This window comes from the organism of the source record quoted next, unplaced genomic scaffold (genome assembly GCF_019419815.1).
Source record: "Pyrus x bretschneideri cultivar Hongxiangsu unplaced genomic scaffold, Pyrus_bretschneideri_v1 Contig21, whole genome shotgun sequence".
In the NCBI taxonomy this organism is placed as follows: domain Eukaryota; kingdom Viridiplantae; phylum Streptophyta; class Magnoliopsida; order Rosales; family Rosaceae; genus Pyrus; species Pyrus x bretschneideri.
In genome coordinates, this window is record NW_025999513.1 from 4,053,214 (window position 1) to 4,076,260 (window position 23,047).

At 36.0% G+C, this 23,047-nt stretch overlaps 3 protein-coding genes and 1 pseudogene across 5 annotated transcripts; all 4 read left to right on the forward strand.

Annotated features, from left to right (window-relative positions):
• Positions 1–259: 259 nt before the first annotated feature.
• LOC103934159 (probable aspartic proteinase GIP2) lies at positions 260–1,736 on the forward strand. The gene has a single exon (XM_009343883.3). It carries the CDS (start codon positions 385–387, stop codon positions 1,606–1,608), a length of 1,224 nt encoding a protein of 407 aa, XP_009342158.2. The 5' UTR covers positions 260–384; the 3' UTR covers positions 1,609–1,736.
• Positions 1,737–6,143: 4,407 nt separating this feature from the next.
• On the forward strand, positions 6,144–7,535 carry LOC125477408 (annotated as a pseudogene).
• A 1,327-nt stretch (positions 7,536–8,862) lies between these two features.
• LOC125477409 (dual specificity protein phosphatase 1-like) lies at positions 8,863–14,183 on the forward strand. Of its 3 annotated transcripts, XM_048584474.1 has the most exons (7): positions 8,863–9,021; positions 9,661–9,812; positions 9,909–10,044; positions 10,469–10,589; positions 13,141–13,286; positions 13,493–13,539; positions 13,946–14,183. In XM_048584474.1, exons 2-6 carry the CDS (start codon positions 9,705–9,707, stop codon positions 13,498–13,500), a joined length of 519 nt encoding a protein of 172 aa, XP_048440431.1. In that variant the 5' UTR covers positions 8,863–9,021; positions 9,661–9,704; the 3' UTR covers positions 13,501–13,539; positions 13,946–14,183. The 3 variants fall into 3 exon arrangements, with proteins under 3 accessions (XP_048440431.1, XP_048440429.1, XP_048440430.1); XM_048584472.1 differs by lacking the exon at positions 13,493–13,539 and having other exon boundaries at positions 8,864–9,021; XM_048584473.1 differs by lacking the exons at positions 8,863–9,021; positions 13,493–13,539 and adding an exon at positions 9,079–9,244.
• Positions 14,184–17,008: 2,825 nt separating this feature from the next.
• On the forward strand, positions 17,009–18,726 carry LOC125477470 (transcription factor MUTE-like). Its single transcript, XM_048584619.1, has 3 exons — positions 17,009–17,196; positions 17,310–17,753; positions 18,333–18,726. Exons 1-3 carry the CDS (start codon positions 17,101–17,103, stop codon positions 18,408–18,410), a joined length of 618 nt encoding a protein of 205 aa, XP_048440576.1. The 5' UTR covers positions 17,009–17,100; the 3' UTR covers positions 18,411–18,726.
• The last annotated feature ends 4,321 nt before the right edge of the window (positions 18,727–23,047 follow it).

Consider the following 23,047-nt stretch of genomic DNA (forward strand, 5'->3'; position numbering starts at 1 on the left):
AAGAGAGGGAAAAAAAATAGAGGTATTAGGTGAGTGTAAAGATGCTAGATGCTTAATAGATGCTTTTCTTCCCAGAAGCTGCTCCAATATATATCATATCCACAACGTAAAAAAGTTGTCACATCAAATCACAACACACACATCCCCACTCAAGAAGATAAACACTGACCAATTCCCACCACATGTTAGTTGTCTACTCAGCACCAATTCAGAATATCCCAATTCCTTATCCACTTCCATTACTTAAATCATTTTCTGGTCAGTATCGCGGCAAACCGCAAATGCACCAACTTTGCAACCATTTATTTATTTTATCCTCACCATTCTTCCTTTTGCCAGATTGAAGTTTCCCATAATATCCATCTCTCTCTCTGGTTTTCTTCCATGGCTTCTTCTCTGCATTTTCTTCTTCTTGTCTCTTCATTTCTCTACACTTTCAGCATATCTCAAGCCAAACCCTACAACCAACTAAATGGTCTCATTTTTCATGTGAAAAAAGATGTGTCTACTCTCCAGTACGTGACCGAAATTCACCATGGCACTCCACTTGTACCCACAAAGCTTGTAGTTGATCTCGGCGGTCCATTTCTCTGGCTCAACTGTTCATCATCGTCTTCTAGCCGTCTGATTTATCAGCGCTCAATCCAGTGCCTTGCAGCCAAGCCAAAAACCCATGTTCAGGGTAGCAACAAGAAGTGTGATATTTTCACGGAAAATAGGATAACTCAAGTGGCGACACAAGGGGATTTACTAGAAGACATCATGGCCGTTGATCAAGTCACAGATGGGTCAAAGACAGGATCAAAATCAATCACCGCAGTTGGTTACAACATCCTTTTTTCTTGTGCACCCATATTCTTGTTAAACGGCATCCCAAGTGGCGCAAAGGGAATGTTAGGCCTCGGAAGGACGCAAATGTCAATGGCCTCACAAATTTCTGCCCAACTCAGCTCCAAATTCCAATTCATCATCTGCCTTTCTTCATCAAACGGTGTCGTCTTACACGAAAACGGCCACCACAGTTCGAATTTTCGCTCCAAAATTCCGGACTCAATGACATACACACCCCTTGTTAACCAAGTTGAGTCACCACATGAGTACATCATCAATTTGAAGTCCATCAAAATTTGTGGGAAGAAAATGTCTCCGGATATTGTAGAAGGGAAGATTAAGCTAAGCACAATTGTTCCCTACAGTACTGTGGAGAGCTCGATTTATGCTACATTTACTAAAGTTTATGAGCAGGCTGCAATGTCTATGAACATGACTAGGGTTTCCCCTGTGGCACCATTTGGGCAATGTTTTAGTTCACGAAAAAACGATGGCACGTTGGTCGGTCCAAAGGTGCCGGTTATCGATCTGGTGCTGCAGAGTGAGATGGTGGAGTGGAGAATTCACGGCAGAAACTCGATGGTTCAAGTAAGCGATGAAGTTATGTGCCTGGGGTTTTTGGATGGAGGTTTGAACTTGAAGACTTCGATGGTAATAGGGGGTTATCAATTGGAGGACACCCTTCTACATTTTGATGTAGGTGCTTCTAGGCTAGGATTTACTCATCAAAGTTGTTTTGAGTTGAGATTAGACTCTGAGTTTAAACATACACTGTAGCATGTTAACAAATGTTGTTCAATTTTGGTAACAACTACACGCAATGGTCCTATACTTGACTTTCTGTACCTACAAACTGTGCTTATTGTACTAGATTTTGACTATCCAGATGAACTTTTTTTGTGCAAGCCTGAAGCACGATGTAAACGGGAAAACAAGCGTCACATTTTATTAAATAGAATAAATTGTCGATTTAATAACTGAATTATTTGTGTGAAATTAAGTTTTGGTACAATTAAGTCCTCAAACTCATTAAAAACTTTTAGTTTCATTCCATTTGAAGCTATCCTATCTAATTTTCTATCAATTTAAGTCCATGATTTACACGTAACACATTTTGAAGGGTAATACCGTCATTTTCTGGCCCATAAGTCCTTAATGTTGTCCTAGGTTGTGAATTGTGCTAGTTTACTCTCCAAAATTAATAACATACACTTGTATTTTTTCAAAAAAAAAAAGAAAGAAAAAAAAAGAGTTAATAACAATAAGTTATTGAACTCACCTACAGATGATGTTAAAATACTTTCAATATTTAAAAAAAAAATCAAAAACAAAAACCTCCCACTCCCCCACATTCTCTCTCTCTCTCCCTCTCCCTCTCTCCTTATCATTTTCTAAAAAAAATGTGTTCATACACACAAAGTGTGTAGACAAATACTAGTATTTATTGTTGAGATCAACTTTGAGCATTATGCTAGAATCTCACGTGAGCACGGGCGAGGTGGTGAATGAAGGGATTGTTGGGTTGTGGATTATTTTAGTACACGTGTGTGTAAGTATGGCTAGTGATGTAAGCATAAATAATCCAATTAATATGCGTGGTTAGCAGAACGTTAGATTTTGTTTTAACACATGCATAAACTTAAATTAAGTTTAGAATTCCAACCTTTTGGTTTCATATGCAGACAAATTCAATGTTGTTGATGTTTCCAAGTGTTGGCACGCCGACAATGATTTGCTAGTATTTTCTCCTCCAAGTGGTGTGGCGGCAAAGCGGAGTGGGTGTGGTATTTTCTTTTTCGGAAAACCTAATACCATTATCTTTAATTTCTGTTTCGCAACTTATGAAATCGTATATTAGGTCTAAAGACCCCTTAGGCTTATATAGAGAACAATTTCATAAGCCGGTACGTTTAGAAATTATTCTTCCACCACTGCATGTATGCCGCAAGTCTTAGGGAACCTTTCCTTGGGCTTGCCACACCTCCATATTGCCACTGGGCTTTTAGCCCAAGTCGCTCATATTTTATTTATTTAATTAATTAGTTTTTTCTTTAGACTGAACTTTATTACTTTATCTTAGTTCAAATAATTGACAATAAATAAAAGTCTCAAACTAATTAATCAAATATATTTTCTCAAAAGAAAAAAATAATCAATATAAAATAAAACATTTAATATAAGCAATTTTATATTAAATTGAGTCTTCGCCCATTTTATCCTTCGATAGCATTCTATTGGGTGTGACCTTACAGGTTACAACTAAAACTAGCAGTGGATAATTTGATTAGTTGAATTAATCTAATTTTACATTATTAGAGACCATTCTAATCCAACCTTATATGAATATACATAAACCGAATAGTAACATTTAGCGATGGCTTTCAGCTACCCAGATTAGTTAGAATATGTTTGAATTCATAAAAACACATATATTGAACCTTAACTAAGGTTAAAATGCAATTCAGTTCATCTGTCTACTATATTTTGATCATATATTTTACAGCACGGAACTATTGTCAAACTCTAAATATACCCATAATGTATCTCATATATGTTACTTTGGCCAAAGACTTCTTGAGATAGATCGTCAAGGGGTTCCAAGAATATCTACTTCATGAGTACCTATAAGGTGACAGATTCCTAATTGTGCCTTCACGTATCTTCATGAACTCGAACCTCACACTATAAAGCTTTGCTTTCATTTGAGAGCTTAGAGGTGAGACCAAATTTAGATCATATTCATTTACATGAGATAACAAGTGATGCCACAGGTCAAAGAACTAGTTGCATCCATAATTCAGAAGTGTGGTGCAATTGACAAGTATGTAATTTTCCATTCATACACTTCTATGGTTGGTCAATGTTCAGTAAACTCAATCTCATAGATGAATATGTTTATGTCCATTTTATGTCACTACATGCTTAGTCTGAGACTTAATACTGAACATGACATAAAACGGCATTTGCGGATGTTCGCTAGTCCACTCAATCATCCTATGGTTAGGAACATGATTTAGGACTTAAGATCCGTAGAGTAAGTATCTTAGTGTTGGAACTTCTTTGCAATCTCGTCTGTAATCACTAACAAACCTTCTGAATCCGCTATTACGTCACGTGCTCGATTGACAGATATTCGCACTTGCTCTCATCTTAAATGACTCGACACTGGGTTGCCACAAATAACCAATTATGTGTTGCCGCATAAATTGCTTTTCGAGCATACTCCAACAAAGAAATTAGGGTGATAAAGATTTAGATCTGCTTGTAGTTCGTTTTGTGTGGAGTTACATTTTCTTATTCAAGTTTGGGATAGGGTGATGTGTTAATTGAGGATGATTTGTGTCATAATGCTCTAATGAATTTTTACCAGAGTGGAAAGCATTCTTTTTGCATTTGAGATATTAGTTCATGTCATCTTGTTGAATTCTGTGTGCTACATTATGATTCTCCTTTGCTTTGTTTAGAGTACTCTTTTCTTGTGCTTCTTGAAATTGCTTTAATTACATGCTTGGCCCTAATATTGGCTACTATATAACTACCTAGCCCCTTTTTTTTTCTATTCGGTGATAAGTTGACTGGTCGCGATCCTATATATGCTGCATCTCTTTTATATACCGAGGATGTGGTTTGCAGAGTTGCAAAACATGAAGTTACCTCATCTCTAACGTTTTTAGACCATAACAAAGTGAGATTTTCTATAGAATTATTTTTGTCTTTCACCTACAGCATTCTCTTATTTACTCTTCTATTTACGGCAGTTACAAGGAAAGGAAACTACACCCAAGAGAGAAATTGGTGATACGAACAATAGCTGGGATGGTGATGCATTTATTCACGATTGCATATAATAGTTTGTCTTAGTTTATTTATTAGATAATAAGATAATAGTTTTGAATGAATATAGGCTTATTAATTGAAATGCCCCATGAAAGTGTCATTAGTCTTAATATATCCTCTAAAACTGTTTTTATCTCATTTTGCCTTCATTTTCAACTCTTTTGGTCTTACTTCATTTCATTCCGTTAAATAATTGTTAAAAATCCAAGGGTACTTTAGACATTTACTTTTTACAGATCTATTTACCTTTAGCCTACACACTAAACTAATCTCAATTCCATTTTTGACAGCATTAATTCAAACCCCATCAGTTAGGGCGTTTTTAAAAATAAATTGTTCAATAAATAGAAAATTTTTGAGCAACAAAATCATTATATCAACGAAAATAAAGGTTACATTTTTGTTCTTAGAGTCATTTCACTTGCAAGGCATCCACGTATTGGCTCGAAACTTTGCACTTGAAAAATACTCAATACAACATAAAGGAAACATGATCAGCCTATTTCAAGATATTTTTCTAATCAAAATTGGTGCATAACCACAAGTTTTACCCATAAAAAAAAAATGATTTCAGGTCAATTGCACAAAATATAATCTAAAAAAAAACCATTAAACTATCATCTAAAATACTTCTCAAGTAAATAAATAAAATCTTCTGAAGCAAATGTGCACAGTTTGCAACCAAAAGTTTCACATTGTTACTTGGAATTTTTCTAATGATTGAATAATTTATTTTTAAAAGGCAGTAACTCATAGGGTTTGAATTAGAGTTATAAAAAAAAAATGAGATTGGTTTAGTGTGCAGGTCAGAGGTAAATAGATGTGTAAAAAATAAAATGTCTAAAATATCTTTGAATTTAACAGTTCTTTAACGAATGGGGTGAAGTAGGACTAACAGAGTTGAAAATATCAGTTTCAGGGAGTGAAGTGAGACAAAACTAATTTCAAGAGATAGGCTGAGACTGAATGGTAGTTTCAGGAGCCACTTTAGGTGAAATTGCATAGTTATAAATTTAAAATAGGAAAAATTGCATAGTTATAAATTTAAAATGTGTGTATATGTACATAGCTATCTTTAGGTGAGAGATCCCTCAAATAGCTTATTTTGAAATACTTTATTGTGGTTTCTATTTGTAATTATTTCAAGGATCTGAACCGTCTATATTTCAATTCATCATTTATAAATCACATTTACAAAGAAATAAGATAAATCCAAAATTATTAAAATATTCATTTGTAGTGAAGAAAAATAACTAACAAAGTTTTAGAAAGACACTTAAATAACATAGATGAACGTGGGTTTAGCTGGCAAGGAATTGTCCAGAGTCGCCATCCTTGACAGACCAGGGTTCTAATTTTGGGTCAATATAATTCACTCCTGAATTTTGGTCAATGATATTCATTGACCTCCAAGTCCTATAAATTGGCGGCAATGCCATCCCACTTCAACCATTCAAATCCATCAACTGCTAACAATGGCTTCCTCCTCATTTCATTGCCTTCTCTTTTGCTCATCACTCTTCCACTTCTTCGTTGTCCCTTCACTTGCCAAAACTGCCTCTTTCAGACCAAAAGCCCTTGTTCTTCCGGTGGCAAAAGACTCCTCTACCCTCCAATACCTCACCACCTTCAGCTAAAGAACCCCTTTTGTACCCATAAAACTCACAGTCGATCTTGGTGGTCGGTACCTTTGGGGTGGACTGTGAAAAGGACTACATTTCCTCCACCTACAAGCCGGCTCGCTGCAACTCCGCCCAATGCTCACTCTCAAACTCCCAAGTCTTGTACTACAGAGTGCTACTCTTCCCCTAAGCCAGGCTGCAACAACACATGTGCTCTCTCCCCCGGTAACACCATCACCCGCACCTCCACAAGCGGCGACCTTGGTCAAGACACTGTGTCCCTACAATCCACAGATGGGTCTAATCCAGGTAGGCTGGTCTCTGTCCCCAACCTACTCTTCACTTGCGGTCCCACATTTCTGTTGGAAGGCCTAGCGAGTGGTGTCAAGGGAATGGCTGGCCTCGGCAGGGATAAAATCGGGCTTCCCTCTCAATTTGCTTCCGCCTTTAGCCTCCCCCGAAAGTTTGCAATTTGTTTGAGCTCTTCATCGAAGTCTAGTGGCGTTGTGATCTTCGGGGACATGCCTTATACTCTCTTTCCCAATATTAAGGTGTCCAAGTCACTTACTTTCACTCCATTGATCATCAACCCTGTCAGCACAGCCGGTGCTTATTTTCAAGGCGAGCCTTCGGTGGGGTACTTCATCAATGTGAAGTCGATTAAGGTATATGGAAAGGTTGTTGCTTTGAATACTTCATTGCTGGCCATTGACAATGAAGGGTATGGCGGCACGAACATTAGCACGGTGAATCCGTACACGGTTTTGGAGACCTCAATCTACAACGCAGTTGTGAATGCATTTGTGAAAGAAGTTGCCTATAAAATCCCAAGAGTGAAAGCAGTAGCGCCTTTCGGAACATGCTTCAGTTCGAAGAACATCGGTGTTACAAGGGTTGGGCATTCTGTGCCTTCAATTGATCTCGTGTTGCAGAGCGAGAGTGTATATTGGACAATGTTCGGAGCAAATTCAATGGTGTATGTGAGCAATGATGTCTTGTGTTTAGGGTTTGCGGATGGAGGTGAGAGGCCAAGGACTTCTATTGTGATTGGAGGTAATCTTCCTGGTATTATGATAGTCTATCAGTAAACTTCAAAGAGTTTTTCAGAATGAAGAGATATATGAAAACTTCAAATTTTGTATATGATTTTTTGGAAGGGTGATGTTAGATAGATCGTCTACGTAATTAATATTTTGTAGATCACATGATATGGTGATTGATAATAAAATTTCTTCTAAAACATAATCTTGTTAGCATTTTATTTTTGGATCTTTCCATGCTTATGTAATTGCAATTATCTTGAAGAATTGTTAAAATTATATCTCATGGCCAAACAATTCACTTACCAACTATTTATACCAACTTACTTTGCCAAACTGTGGCACTATCATTTTGAGGCCTACCCGATCCGTACAATTAGTCACCCCAACCAAACAAAGTAAAGAAGAAAAAAATTTAGTAAAATTGATTGTTATTAGCATTCTTAAAAAAATTGTTATTAACACTCTTAAAATTTCATCTTATTCTCCTAACTTTTTATTTTAGAAAGAAAAATAGTCTTATAAGGAGTTTGGAGCGTCAATAGTTGAACCCAAATGATCAGAAATCAAATTTTAATTGCTAAACGAATCAAATTTAAGAGACTTAAAAGATAATACTAACGATGATATGGTGAATATCTTATTTGACAAAGAATAATATGGTGAATATCATATGACTATTAAATGGTGAATATATTTCATAAATGTATGTAACGTAGTCAAAACACCCAAAAAAATAAGTCATGCGACAAAACAACAATCATATAGACGACATATTAAAAAATTAATCATTTCAGAAACAGAAACTTAAAAGAGCAAGACTGTAAAGGTGGGAATGACTTTCCAAAAATAAAAAACTTGGAAGACAAATTCTCCGAAAAAAAAAAAATTTAAAGGATGAAAACTTTTATAGGGTTAATTACATCAACACTCCCTAAAGTTTATTGAGTTTTCATAAAACTCTCTCACATTTAAAACATTACACTAACACCTCCTCACGCTTTAATTCACTTTCACATAACACATTTAGTCAACATTCTACTAATAAATTGACAACTTTACCCGTCTAACTAATTAATTAAATGATAAAGAAATATATTAGGATAAAAATATTATAAATAAATAATATTTATAATGGTTGAACCAACTCTTGCTTTGCTCGCAGACAGTGAACCAACTCTTGAAATTTACAATGGTTGAAAAGTGCTGTGAAACAACTCTTGAAACTTACACAGCCTTGCTCGCGGCTTATAGTCGAAACAATCTGCTTGACGAGGCATTTTTAGCTTTTAACTAAAGACCCTCCCGCAATGCCAATCTGACAATTTTACTTACAGTACCTTGATAAAGGTTTGCATTGATTTAATTATTTTTAAGTTTTTAATTAATTTACTTTTTATATTTTCTTTTTCCTAATATATTTCTTTGTTATTTAATTAATTAGTTATAATGGTAAAGTTGTTAATTTATTAGTAGGATCTTGACTTGAAGGTATATGTGAAAATGAATTAAAATATAAGGGATGATAATGTAACATCTCAAATGCGAAGAAATTATGTAAAAAGTGGAACTTGAGGGTTGAGTATTAGTGTAATTAACCTAACTTTTTTATATATCGGAGAGCGAAGAGAAACAGAACGATCAAATACGCGCGACAAACAGACGCACTCCTGATACTCGCAGCTTCTTCAGTGAGTCTTTTCTTCTGTTCCCCTTTTCACTCTCTCCTTTCTTTCCAATTCTTCAATCTTTGTCAATTAATTTTATTTTTATTCTCACGCGCACCTGATCTCTAGATGTTTGTTCGTCCAATTTGATCTGAATTTAGCACTTCTGGGGTTGTTGAACAAACCAATGATCGGGGAAAGCTAAACTCATACTTTAATTTATTTTCTTAGAAGGAGCTGAATTCATGTGGGTAAAATTGTTTCTGGTAATTTACTAGTTTGATTTGCTCCACGGGCTTGTTTAATTGGTTATTCTCTAATCTCCAAAGGGTCACATCCGGGTTTACAATCCAATGTTGAAAAACTCGATTGATGTGTCCATGTCTATTTTCTCAAGAAAACTTGATCTGAATTTTGCCACTTGATTTGCTTTTTGTTAAGATGGTATTTCAGAAATTAGTCAAAGTTCATGTTTTGAGATCTAGATTCTGTGTTATGCATTGTGATGGGCTCTGGTCTGAATCGTATTTGCTGTACGTACTATTTTATATCGGTTCTTCTGTCAGTTGTTGCTGCCGGGGTTTTCTTTTCGCTTGAGTATATGATGCAATGGACCCGATTGATGAATTTGCTCGGCTTATCATTCGGATGTGTTCCTTGCAGGGGATTTAGTCTACAAGAGTGAAAAAAAGTTCCTGTGATTAGCAATGGATCAGATTGATGAATCCCTTAAGAAACAAATTGCAGCATTGTTGAGAGTTATACATGTGACAAGATGCTCTAAAGAGGACAATGTTCCGTGCCAAATTGAAGAGGTCACCAGATTTTTATATCACGATCTGTTTTTTGCCATTCACTGTTCATTGTTTCTACCGCCCTGCTTTCCGCAGTTTATTATTTTCATTTTCCAGGGTCTGTTCTTGGGTTCTATTGGAGCTGCAAATAACAAGGAGGAACTGAAAAACTTGAACATCACACACATTTTGACCGTGGCTAATTCTTTGGCACCTGCATATCCAAATGATTTTGTGTATAAGGTTATAAATGGTATGAATGTTGTTCCTCTGATCCGGTGCAATTCGTTTTCTCATGTCATTTTGGTTTTAAAACTACCCTCTACTTTTTAGGGATAATTGTACTTTAATTTATTGTCTCAGAGTTGATTGTTTCTTACAGTCTTCAACTTGCATTTAACCCTTTGTTTTGTGTAGCTGAGATGATTGTTTAGTCGATCATAAGTGGTTTTCAAACGATTTAGCATATATATGAAATGCATAAGTAAATCTGTACGTCGTTGGTGGTCTCCATTCTTCTAGATAACATTCCACTGCAGCATGCAATCATGATTCTAATGCCTTGGTCTACAAGTGTTTAACATAATCGTGATCATATTTGTTGTTTCAAGGCAAGGTGTGAGATTGTAGAACTGAATTCGTATTTATCTTTTGGTGCTCTTTTAAAATTGAGATAGTTGCGGACAGAGTCTGCACAGATTTAAAACAGCACTTCGATGAGTGCATCGATTATATTGATGAAGCTAAAAGGTCGGGTGGTGGTGTGTTGGTTCATTGCTTTGTGGGAAGATCCAGAAGGTGATTTTTCTCTCCCAGTATAGGTTATTGCTTTCAGGTTGTCTTCTTCGCTATCCTATTTTAAGTCATGCTGTTAATCATTCCCATGTGAATTGAATCCTTGAAATATGGTTATGTTGATCTCTTTGATACATCATGGATAACGAACTAATGTTTTAGGATAAATGTACTTTAGAATTTGCATCTCTGTTATTAAATATTAGAATAGAAAAAATTTTGGTTTTCAATTGCTGGTTTTAAAAATCGGCCAAGGCAGCCACCTAGGCACTAGACGGTGGAGGACCGATGCAATTTAAGCGAAAACCCGCAGAAAAATCGGGTAGGGGCTAGGCGGTATCTGGGCGGTTCTATTGTTTTTAAATGTTTTTAATTAACTTGAAAGGGTTTTCTGGGTAAACTACTAAAATAGAACCTAGTTTATGAATTAGTGAATTTTCAAATTTGGTTTTGGATTTTAGGTTTTTCTTATTTTTATTGCATTAGTTTTGGTGATGACAATGCTATGATGACTTAAGTTTTAAGTTTTAAGTTTTAACTTTACCAAATTCTTACTACAAGTATATTTTTTATTTGGATAAATTACATAAAACTACCTTAACTATTGGGTCAGTCACAGTTTCATACCCCATCTTTAAAAAATGTCAATGTCATACCTCATCTTATGAATTTGTTACAATATGTCAATGTCATACTTCATCTTACGAATTTGTTACAATTTCATACCTTCCGTCAATTTGTTTATCAGTTATTCCGTTAAATAGTAACGTGGCTTCAAAAAATTAATTAAATATTAAAAACTAAAAAAAAAAAAAAAATCATTTAATTTTTTTTTGCATGGGGACCCACCCCTTATCCCCCTCACCCTTTCTTCTCCATCCCATCTTCCCCAAACCCAAAACCAAATCCACCCCTGCATCAAACCCCAAAAGCTCCACTTCTTATGCCTCCTATTCGACTTTTGATGATCAACATCAACCCCATTGGTTGATTCCAAAGCCGCATTTTTGCAAATAGGTTTAGAGCCAATCTCAACGTCGCCGCCCTCCTCTGCACGCTCATCATCTTCAACAAACTTCAACTTCAAATTCGAACCCATCGAACTCATCAATTCTTTCTCTGTAATCAGCAGCTAGGCCCCATAGAAAAACTCTGAAGTGGCAAGGGAGAATCTAGCATTTGATCCCAACTTCAGCTCATCAACCTCCGCCATTGCGGATCGATCGAAACTTGGCCGTTTGAAGCTCCGTTGCCGCTGCGAATTGTAAAAGTCTTTGGTCTGAGCTGAGCCGCCTGGACTCCTCTCCCAGCTCTCTTCCATCGAAATCATCGGGGTCAGCCTCGGGTGAGGGGCTCTTGGACCCAAATACCCGTCCCAAGAAGCCGGAAACTCGTCCAGTGACATCCGACCCGGATCGGGATTCGTATCGCACGATCTTCTCCCCAATGTGTACTCTCCTACTTCGGACTGGGTCTCCCACCTCTTCTTCCCCACGAAGCCCTTATTCTCAGCCTTCTTCGTCTTCTGCTTCCGCCACCATCGATTTACCTTTTTATTCAAAACCGACGCCATTCCCCAAAACTAGATCCACCCCTCACCCTTTCTTCCCCCTCCCGTCTTCCCCAAACCCAAAACTCAAAACCTCGACGAAGCGTTGGGCTAGCTGTTTCAGCGCCATCGTCACCTAGTACGGCGGCCTGCGAGGGGGTTTATTGTCCAAGTCCCACAAGATCACGACTTTCTTCTGCTTCGGCATGTATATGCCCTGCTTGTTTTGCACCATGTCGATTTCGGAGCTTGCAGATGACTTGATGACATCGCGGCGGCAATTCATGGTGGTTGAGGTGACGGCAGTGGTGATGATGGAGAAAGGGGTGGATCTGGCTTTGGGTTTGGGGAAGACAGGAGGGGGAAGAAAGGGTGAGGGGGATAAGGGATGGGTCCCATGCAAAAAAAACAAATAAATAAATAAATGATTTTTATTTTTTTAGTTTTTAATATTTAATCATTTTTTTAATATTTTATTAATTTTTTAAGCCATGTCACTATTTAACAGAATAATTGACAGACAAACTGACAGAAGGTATGAAATTGTAACAAATTCGTAAGATGAGGTATAACATTGACATTTTTTAAAGATGGGCTATGAAATTGTAACTAACCTAATAGTTGAGGTAGTTTCATGTAATTTACCTTTTTTATTTTTTAAAGTGTATTAGGCACTTATTTATATGTTATATAATAAATTTAATTAAATCCGCCTAATTCACCTAGCGCCAAGGCACTAGGCCCCAGCCTGCCGTCCGGCTAGCGCCTAACGTCTTTTAGAACCTTAGCTTTTAACTAGATAAAAGTCAAGAGTTATGTAGTTTTGCCTAGTTTGGTTGAATCTAGATCAGATTCAGGCTCTGTCGAATGTTCATCAATTCTAGTAAGCCATATTCAAACTAAGTCAGGACACTTGTACAGCATAGAAGAAAATATACCCTTGACGGAAACACTTTGCTTCCTAATATTATTTGAATTGGGAGTTTTTAATTGTTTTCCTTGCAGTGTGACTATTATTGTTGCATATCTGATGAAAAAGCATGGCATGAGCGTATGTCAAGCACTTGAACATGTGAAGAGCAGACGACCTCAGGCATCTCCTAATGCTGGTTTCATTTCACAACTGCAGAGCTTTGAAAGGTCTCTTAGTGGTGGGTCATTATCGTTACACTTTTAATCCAACTAAAGTTTATGAATTACCGCCTGAAGTAGCCGAACCTGTGTAGCGTAGTCTTGATTTTACTGACAGAGCTCCTCCTTAGCCAAAGCATAACATAACATTTTCCTGCTGACCCGAACTCATGAATTTTAAGCATATAGATGTTGGCATTAATATTAACATTGTTGGTGATTTTAGGGGGCTAGTTCTCACTATGCTTTATTGGAAATGCGTGCCACAAAAGGGTAAGATGACAGTGCACATGTTGAGTGTGGCATGCATATTTTGTGGCAAGATTTAAGCTATAACTGATCTCATGTTAGTATATGCTGTCACATAAGTCAGCCGTGAAAAAAAAACTGTAGGATAATGCTTAAGCATGTTTTTGGACCCTCAAGTTATTAATGGCTTCAACTAAATGCCAGTGAGACAGAAACTATCTTCACTTATTCTTGGTGTAAAATTATTGTGCAAAAGTTTTGCCCTTCAAAATCCGTAGTTGTCAGCTGAGCTATATGATATCAAGATGTAGGTTTTTCGCTTTAAGGAAGTATTCGTATGTACATAATCTATGTTCCATGTTTATATATTTTGTACTGATGTTGGTTTGTTTGTGATTTGCTTTGGATTTTCCTTTATATGCTCAAGCAGATGAAGAGAACAAGACAACATAATGTAGGTGGGCGGACTTCTGCGTTGAAGAACCTCGCTTTAATACATACGTTACCCAAGTTAGATGAAATTTGGTGGTACAGATAGAACTTTCAGTTGTTACAAAAGAAAATGATGTGCTCTGGATTTAAAGTTGACTATGAACGATTAGGTTGTAAGAAGTGCAATATAGCTATTATTGCATAAAGCTTTTAATACATCTAGAGGTTCCCATAAACTTGCCCAAAGTGTTGAAATCGTCGCGGTATATATAGATCAGCAGACTGGTACTGTTTCGTTGTGATGTTAGAAGGGATGCTAATTTGTATATAAATACCAATCAACAAATCTAAACCCTAAACAATGCTGTTTTGGCAAAATCTATGTATCAATCAAAGGGAAGGATGAGAGTGACTGGAGGGGAATTGAAAGGAAGGAGAATATAAGAACATGACTTCTTTTGTGACCAATACCTAATAGCATTGGAAATTTTCAAAACAAAAGATATGAAGAGGTGACGGGTTGGAATTATTACAGTGATCAGTCGGATTGAAGCAAGATTATGAAATTTGAGAGAAGCAACAGGAGCGACTAGATGGACTGATGTCCAACGACCGGTTGGACCAATAAAACCTCGTAAGGTGACCAGTCGGAGCCTGTTGAAGGACCGGTCAATGTTGTCGTGAAATTCAAATTCTTCATGTCTCTTCGAATGTAGGGAGGTGTTTAGTCGGTTTTAAACTCTAAACTTTGATACTCCGTATATAATATCAAAAACACTTCAGAAACATGTTCCATAAGCTAGAGATTTTCAAATGAAGAGACATTTCACATGATATTGTGCCCCTTTATTGAAATGGTGCAACCTAAGTGTTATATGGTTTATGAATGATTGTTGAACCATTGTATGTATTAAACCTCTATTGACGAGTCACAGACAAGTGCTATAAGAAAATTTTATATTTCCCTCTCTGCCTTTTTTTAATTGAAACCCAAAGCACTAAGAACAAAATTACGCAGTTTATGTTTTTGGCTTAAAACTTGAGTGTTATTGTTATCTTTAGTGTGTTTCAAGTTTATCTTAGGAGTACAAAACTTGACAAACAAAAGGCACAAGGTCAGTGATGCATTATATCCACAAGATTACACACAAGTTTGGAAGACCAATTTGTTAAGCCTAATAGCGTAGTAACCTAAGTACATATCTTGAAATAATCTTTCATCTTTCTTAGCCATAACCCACTAGTCGTTACTATCCAATAAATACTATCAAACACCGGAAAAGTTTTGTGTCCAAATTTAACCACTGAACTGGTATCAATGATATTGGCGGGAGATGAAAAGCTAGCTAGTAGCAAAGTTCATGCCAATGCCAATTAATTCGTCATGGATTCTCTTACGTGTTTTTATATATAGTTGCCATAAAAGTTCTTTCTTCTTTTCTTTGGTGCCAGTTATTTTTCACCGCTTGCAAGAACAGTCTGTTTTGAATTAATAACTGAGACTGAAATATTGTATGACCTCTATCGATTACAGGTCGTAGATTTTTCTGTAGGTGTGTAGTGCTTGAAGCCTTGGCGGGATCGAAATGCAAATATATAATTTGTCATAGGGCTTTTCCAATCGAGATATAAAAACGCCTGTTTTTCTTCCTTAGCTACAACACATCAATTACGCTGCAAATCCAGTCTCCTTGCAACTTTCTGAGACTCTCCAAAAGCTAAAGAGACAGAGATAACATAGCTCTAGACTCTCTTTCTCTCTCTCTCTCTCTCTCTCTCTCTCTCTCTTAAATTTTGAATGGTTTTAGGCATGAGCCCATTCACGTAGTAGTAATTGATATAATGGGATGAGAATGTACGTAGTAGTTCAGCGACGATGATGGAACATTCATTCTCTGTCTTGTAAAGTCTCCAACGCAAGAGTCAGTATCATCCTGGGCGTCTTATTATTATTATTATTATTACACACACACACACACACACACACACACACACATATAGAAGATATAGCTAGCCTAGTTACGTATTTTCCCACCAAAACAAAGAACGGAGTTCAGCAGATGACCAGCAGGAAGAATTTGATAAATACATAATACCTATTGAATCTTTATATATGCTCATTTAGCCCTCATTATTCTGATATATTGACATGTAAGTTTAATTCAATGCTTAAAATTGAGTGATCGATAACAATTAAATCAAATATAATGGTCAAATATGTGTCTATACTTAGTGCATGTAGGTACTTAAGAAACATTAGCTTAACCATAAAAGGATTTCCCGATGTTTTCTTCATTATATGGCGAAATGAGTAGATACTAATAAGCTTTTTGAGCCCTCTGCCACTAATCACATCTTAATATTAAGCACTTGTATAGGGGCATACGTACTAGGGAGAGAGCAAAATAGAAAGAAAAATGCAACAGAAAAAAAGAGAAAATAGCGGTAATATGCGCAACTTAATCTTAACCTTGTTTTAAAGTTAATTATTTTTAGTTACTGTTATACTCAAATATGTTCCTTAATTAATTGTGAATCGACGTATAATTGAAACCCTTGCAAGAATAGCAATGTTCAAGTCTCAAAGGATTAAGACCAAGTTATTAACAAATAAACTACAAGATGTTAGATAAAGAGGATCAGAAGTGCACCCAAGAACTATTACAAATGCATATAAGAGGAATTTGCAACATGATATACTCAATTAAAAGCTTATGTAACAAACAAACCAACAATACTCAGTTGGGAGTTAGGATACTTCTTCGAATAATTAAAGTATGCAATTTCCAACAAAGAACTACAAAGGTGAAAAAGCCTAAGAAGCTTCTGAACGGGGTAAGCATGTCATGCGCATGAAGAGAGTTAAAGAGTATAGTAGATACATGTGTGCATGGGAAAATAAAGCTTAACTCTAACTCTTCCTTCTTTAACTCGCACGGGGAGAGAGAGAGAGAGAGTAGAAATTACAACTTCACGAGAATGCGACCTATAGCATTTAATATCAACCCAACAGGTGTTTTGGATATGCGTGGGTTTCTTTCAATGTATATCATATAAATATCATAGCTTTTGAGTTGAATAAATGTGGAAGAAAAAGAAAGCGGTTGAAAGAAAGGAAACAGTGCACAGAAGATAAGCTTCAAGATCAAAACCATGTCTCACATAGCTGTGGAGAGAAACAGGAGGAAACAGATGAATGAGCATCTCAAAGTCTTACGCTCTTTGACCCCTTGTTTCTACATCAAAAGGGTACCTATATATATTACTCGATGCACATCTCTCTCATGTTTGTATACTATATATGATTAGCTTAAGTCGGTGTTAATTATTTTCTCATTAACTAGTTGTTTAACATGTACTAGGGAGACCAAGCATCAATCATCGGAGGTGTGATTGAATTCATCAAGGAATTGCATCGAGTTTTACAGAGTCTGGAATCTAGCAAAAGAAGAAAAAGCATAAGCCCTAGCCCTAATCCAAGCCCAAGACCAGTAGTCGCACTGCCTCAGAAATATCCAACCGCTCCACAACCTCATCAAAACCCTGACTTTAATTTTAATTTGGGGACTGAAAACCGTCACCATGTGATCAATAAGGAACTTGCTATAGGAGCAAGTTGCAACTCTCCGGTGGCTGACGTCGAAGCAAAGATCTCGGGATCCAACGTGGTGATGAAGATAATATCTTGGCGAATACCTGGCCAAATTGCCAAGATCATTGGTATGCTCGAGAGGCTTTCGTTTGATGTCCTTCACCTCAACATCAGCAGCATGGAAGACACTGTTTTATACTCTTTTGTAATCAAGGTACGTACGTTGTATCATGAAACCTCTTTAATTATGTAGTTATTGAAACCCAATCTTCGAACACCCCTAATTGTGCTCAGTTGAAACTTACGACCAAAACTTTGTTGGGATGTTAGGGTTTTAGTTACCCTTAAGCGCTCACTACAGATCATGACAACGAGAGCTGCTTAGGGCAAATAAGTTTCTAATTATAATCAAATCACCCAATTTATCTAATAGTAGCTAGCTATAAATTAACAGTATGATTTTAAAACTTGTTTATCTAGAACCAGAAGAAAGAACTGAAGTAATATATGTGATCACATGTGTATAAAATATGAACTTGCTTCCAGGAGTGGCACGTCATTAGTTAATTTTGTAAAATGAAGGCATACTCTCATGAATGGATATTGTTTTGCAAAATTGGTAAGGAAAATGTTAACTACACTCTTTTCTCTTCCAGTACGATTATGTTTAATTACGTTCTTTGTTTCTGTTTAATTTATTCAAATAAAGAGAGATGTATAAAATGAGAAAAAGAGTGTTGACTAAATTATTGCTCCTATCGATTATTTGATGATGAATTTCTTTGTTACACAGATAGGACTGGAATGTCAGTTGAGCGTAGAAGAACTAGTACTTGAAGTTCAACAAAGTTTGCGTTCAGATGCAAATTAAGCAGGCGTTGACGTACAAATTCAATAATGTTCTTGAGTGTGGATCAAGTGCTGAAGTTAAGTTCGTGTTTTTGTCATATATAATAGGCATATGAGAAAGGATATAAACGTTTGTTTCACTTGAAATGTATACCGGAGATGTCAAATCATATATATAATAAGTAGTGCTTGATACCTAAAACTTAGTAGTTTGATATATTATTTTACTCTATTACATGAGACGCCACATAGGTATGTCATTCATGGGAGAGTTACACTCAATAATAGAGTAAACTAATTCTATTAAACAAAGTTTTAGGCGTAGCATACTAGCATGTTTCTAGATGTATAATTGTTATTATGATTGACCAGTGCTCTTAATTTTGTAACTTGGACAGGGTTTGGTTGGATCATCATTCTTAACCCATGAATTAACTAGTAAGGACCTAACTCATGATTAGGACACGGAGTTAATCACATGTTTACTTATTTAAAATAGAAGAAATCATGAATCGAACAAAATATGTGAAAGAAGTACATAACGTGTTTACTATGAGAGTCGCATTTTGTTTTTGTTTCATATGTATTAGTAAATGTCAAGAAGTTGGAATGATTTTAATACACATGAATGAGTAAGCATATGGAAGAATGGAAGAGAATCATACTCCCTTATATATACTTAGCTTCTGGGGTACAATTTCCTAAATATACTACCTTCTTCATCTTTCTTCTAACACAAACTCATTTTGGCACATAAAAATCTTAAATATTTCTCTTCAAATTTGAAAATTTGGGTGGGAAACTGATGAACAAATAGTTGGGTATTTATAAAATTGTGAGAAAAAAAAAAAAAGGGAGTATGCTTCTTAGAATGAAAAACATATTTGTTTTTTCGTCAAAACCATTGCAAAACGTAATTTATTAGGCAAATCGTGATTTTTTTTATATGCCAATAATTGTTGTTAAACAGATATATGATCGCTAGTTAAAAGAGAAGGTAGTTGCGAAATCTATTGTTGAAGCTCCATATTGAGTTAAGTCTCATGGTGTGTGAGGGTTACTTTGGTTGAAAAGTTTAGTGAAAGATATTAGTTTTAAATCAAAGAAAGCTATGAGTTTACATTGATATTTTAGGTTTCAAAAAGTTTAGGAGGGGAACCTATTCTATTCCGGAATCAGCGTATTACCATAAGCCTCTTTAAGAACTTACAAAGGGTCAAGGCATGATTATATTTTAAGTCATTGAGCATAATATACTTACTAAGGCGATCTCGAATGAAGTGTTTTTATAACTCGTTTACACGTGACATCTTTACACCAATTTGAACGAGTATTGACCAAGTTTTCCTTTCTAAATATGATATCTTTCCTAATGTGATTGCCTTCCTTATGAACACTATTTAGATGGAAATTCTCAAAAACAACTGATAAGAATGGGCTACATATTAGACATGCTCCAGTGGGTCAGCCCAATCCTCAACAAGAATCAGACCCAAACCAAATCAAACATGACTTCACTCCTCATGTGCTTAACTCTTTTGACCATTTGACAAATTTATTAGTCAATCTGTCAATGTTCATCCAAATACTTTTGATGAACGATAGGTTAAAGTAACCTGTAGCCTTTTGGCGCATACTATGACTGCTATTGATGTTACAACTTGCACTGTTACTTGTGTGAATGATTAAATTAAAATCAATTAAGCTTAAACTGCAGAGAAAGTCTTCGACTAGCAGCAGAAAGCAAACACAAAAGCCACAAATCCGTGATTAACTACCTGCCTATGTCTTTCTTAATTTCTTCCAATCACCTGGAGTCCTGGACCCTCATCCCACAAATCCCAATTATTAATTTGATATCTTAAGACTCTGGCTGCTGCTTAATTGGGTCCATTGATTTTGAAAGAAAGTGGAAATGCATTGCATCAAGATCTTCATCATTCAACTTCATGATTGCTAATTCACAAGTAACTGCTGTTTAGTTTACTGTGTGACCTGTGAACTGCTGCCTTGTGTTGTGTATTGCCTGTTTATTTTGTTGCACAATGATTGGAACAAACAATTAGCTCTCAAGAACCCACTCTCTCTCAGTAATCGAGTATGATTCCATGTGAAAGAACAAATTAATTTCAAGCAAAGTTTCAAATTAAAGCAAATCTAGGTTTATGATCTGCTTTGTCCATTCAAATTCTCATTGGATAAATATATATATTGACTTAGAGACCAACTAATCTTGGATTTAGTCGTAGTTGTTTTCACTAGTTGAATAAAGTTGTCTTTTCCTTCAGGTTGAAAAATGGCTTTATATTTGGCTCAAATTCTTTTCAGGTTGAAAAATGGCTTTATATTCGGCTCAAATGAAGGCAATGACATGCATTTTGACATAAGCTCGATATCTAGTTCTAATCAACCGGATTGTAATGATGTAATTTTGTCACGAGTGGGTTTAACCAGTTTTACAAGTATCTTTCTAAAGACAATATTGTTTTTCAAGCAATTAAGGAAAACTCCGAACAGTGTTCATTATTAATTATAAATTGTCCAGAAACATTCCCATTAATTAAGGATTGTTGATGATTCCCACATGGAAAAGCTTCAACTGTAATTTTAATGATTTGATGCAATTGCTTGCAGGAGGCAGCATTTTTTATGTCATATCAGATATCAAGAGCTTTTAAAACTCAACTGCATTTTGATTGAATTTACTTTTTATTTCAGTTTTCACAGTTTCACCTGCGAGCCAAAAGATTATGACTGGTAAAGGCCAAAAATCTCTACTTGCAAATAACCCCTAATTCTAGGCCTAACATTTTAAGGGAAAAAAACAAGCATATGAACCGTGAACGAACCCAGGACAGAGTGGTCCAACTGCTCTGAAATTTGCACTCAAATTATTGCGATAGCAGCCAAAATTTGTTGAACCCATTTGCATACACCAGTTGTATCTGGTACTCCACTGTCTCAATTTGGTCAAATTTACTGTTCTAACCTAATTAATTTAAGCCTACTCCATGTAACTTTACACTTCAGGGTTATATTATATTCCTCACCCAATGAAGCTATAAACCCTAAAATCCAACTGATGTTCTTAATATTAAGTTGTAGGATTTAGGGTTTTGGGTTTAAGAACTCATAGAATGTGAAGACATATATTTGTTCGATTCAACTTAAATAACAAGAAACTTGTAACTGAAATATATTTTAGAATATTTTCTGATAATATTTACTCATACACTCGACATCTTTGTTTCGACAATAAAAACAAAAATTAATAAATCAAACCTCAAGGATAAATTTGGATTAGTTAACCTCTAATCAAAGCTTTGAAAGGAGTTTAGTAAAGTCAAAGGGGCTTGATAAGGAGGAACCTCTGACTTAATGAATTCATGCAAATGATGCAACCTACGGATCAGGATCCTATCCTTAGCAAATGGTGAGGATCCTCTTGACCAGATCGATCGGACCGTTCAAATTTTATCTAATGACTAAAAACAAATGATCCCTCTAAAAGTTATAATAATTATAACTGTTAGATAAAATTTTAACAACCCAATGGACCTGATCAGAAGATCCTTCCCACTTGCTTAAAGAGGATTCTGATCCGCAACCAACAACCAACCCTAAAACCCTAATCCCTGTAAATTTACTATCTGACAGAAAACGGTACCACAGTTCAAGTACACAGAGCCACGTGTACGGCCAGAAACAAAATCACTAATCTTCTCTGCCATCATCGGTCATAATAACAACCAACCAGCCACCATCTATCCATATGCAGCTGCAGATGTTAACGTTAGAGTGAGTCGGACGCGGCGAGGAGAGAGAAAGGAAGAAAGAAACAACTGCTACTACCGAGTCTGTGACACGAGAGGGGAAAGAGTGTGCGTGTGTGTGTGTGTAATAATGATGAGGGCGTGGTGTGTACTGTGTGGTGTTTCTGGGGGTGGGACCCGCGCAAGTGAGGGGTTGCTTTAACCGGACCGTACAGAGATTCCGGATGGAGGGGGCTCAAGAACTGCCCACTCTCTCTTTCTCTAGTGAAGTGAGGGCACGACGGGCCACAGAAACAAACCTGCCTTCACGTTTTGCAGGCTAACAGACAATTTTTGCCGTTAATTGGCTTCCGTCATCTTCCTCTCTTTAAGTTGCCTCCTTTCTTTCTTTAATTTATTTTCTAGTTTGCTCTCCTCCTGTTCGATCGGCTCCACTTATTGGCTCGGCTTCCAACTCTCGCCAAGCCTGCTAGTATACTAATTATTTTGATAAGTGTTTTTAAATGAATGAAAACGTTTTTAGATAAAATATTTTTTTAGTCTAAACACACTTGAAATGCATTTTTGAAGAAACATTTGTTATGTGCTTTTTACCAAAAAAAAAAAGCGTTAAGTTATTTTCCAAAAGGCATCGTTTCCAAAATTAACTTGTATTTTAACTAATGATTTGTTTCAAAAATATTTTCTCTAAATATGATTTTAATTATTTAAAAACACTTCCAAACGAGTCCGTTTCTTTTCTTCCCTTTTCACTTTTGTCTCCTTTTTTTTTCTTATTTTACCTTTTACCTCCTTTTCTTTTTCTTAATTCTTATTCAACATTAATTTCTTAGTAATGACGCAAAAAAAAAAAATCATTTCTTAATAAAAAAAAAAAAATTTACAC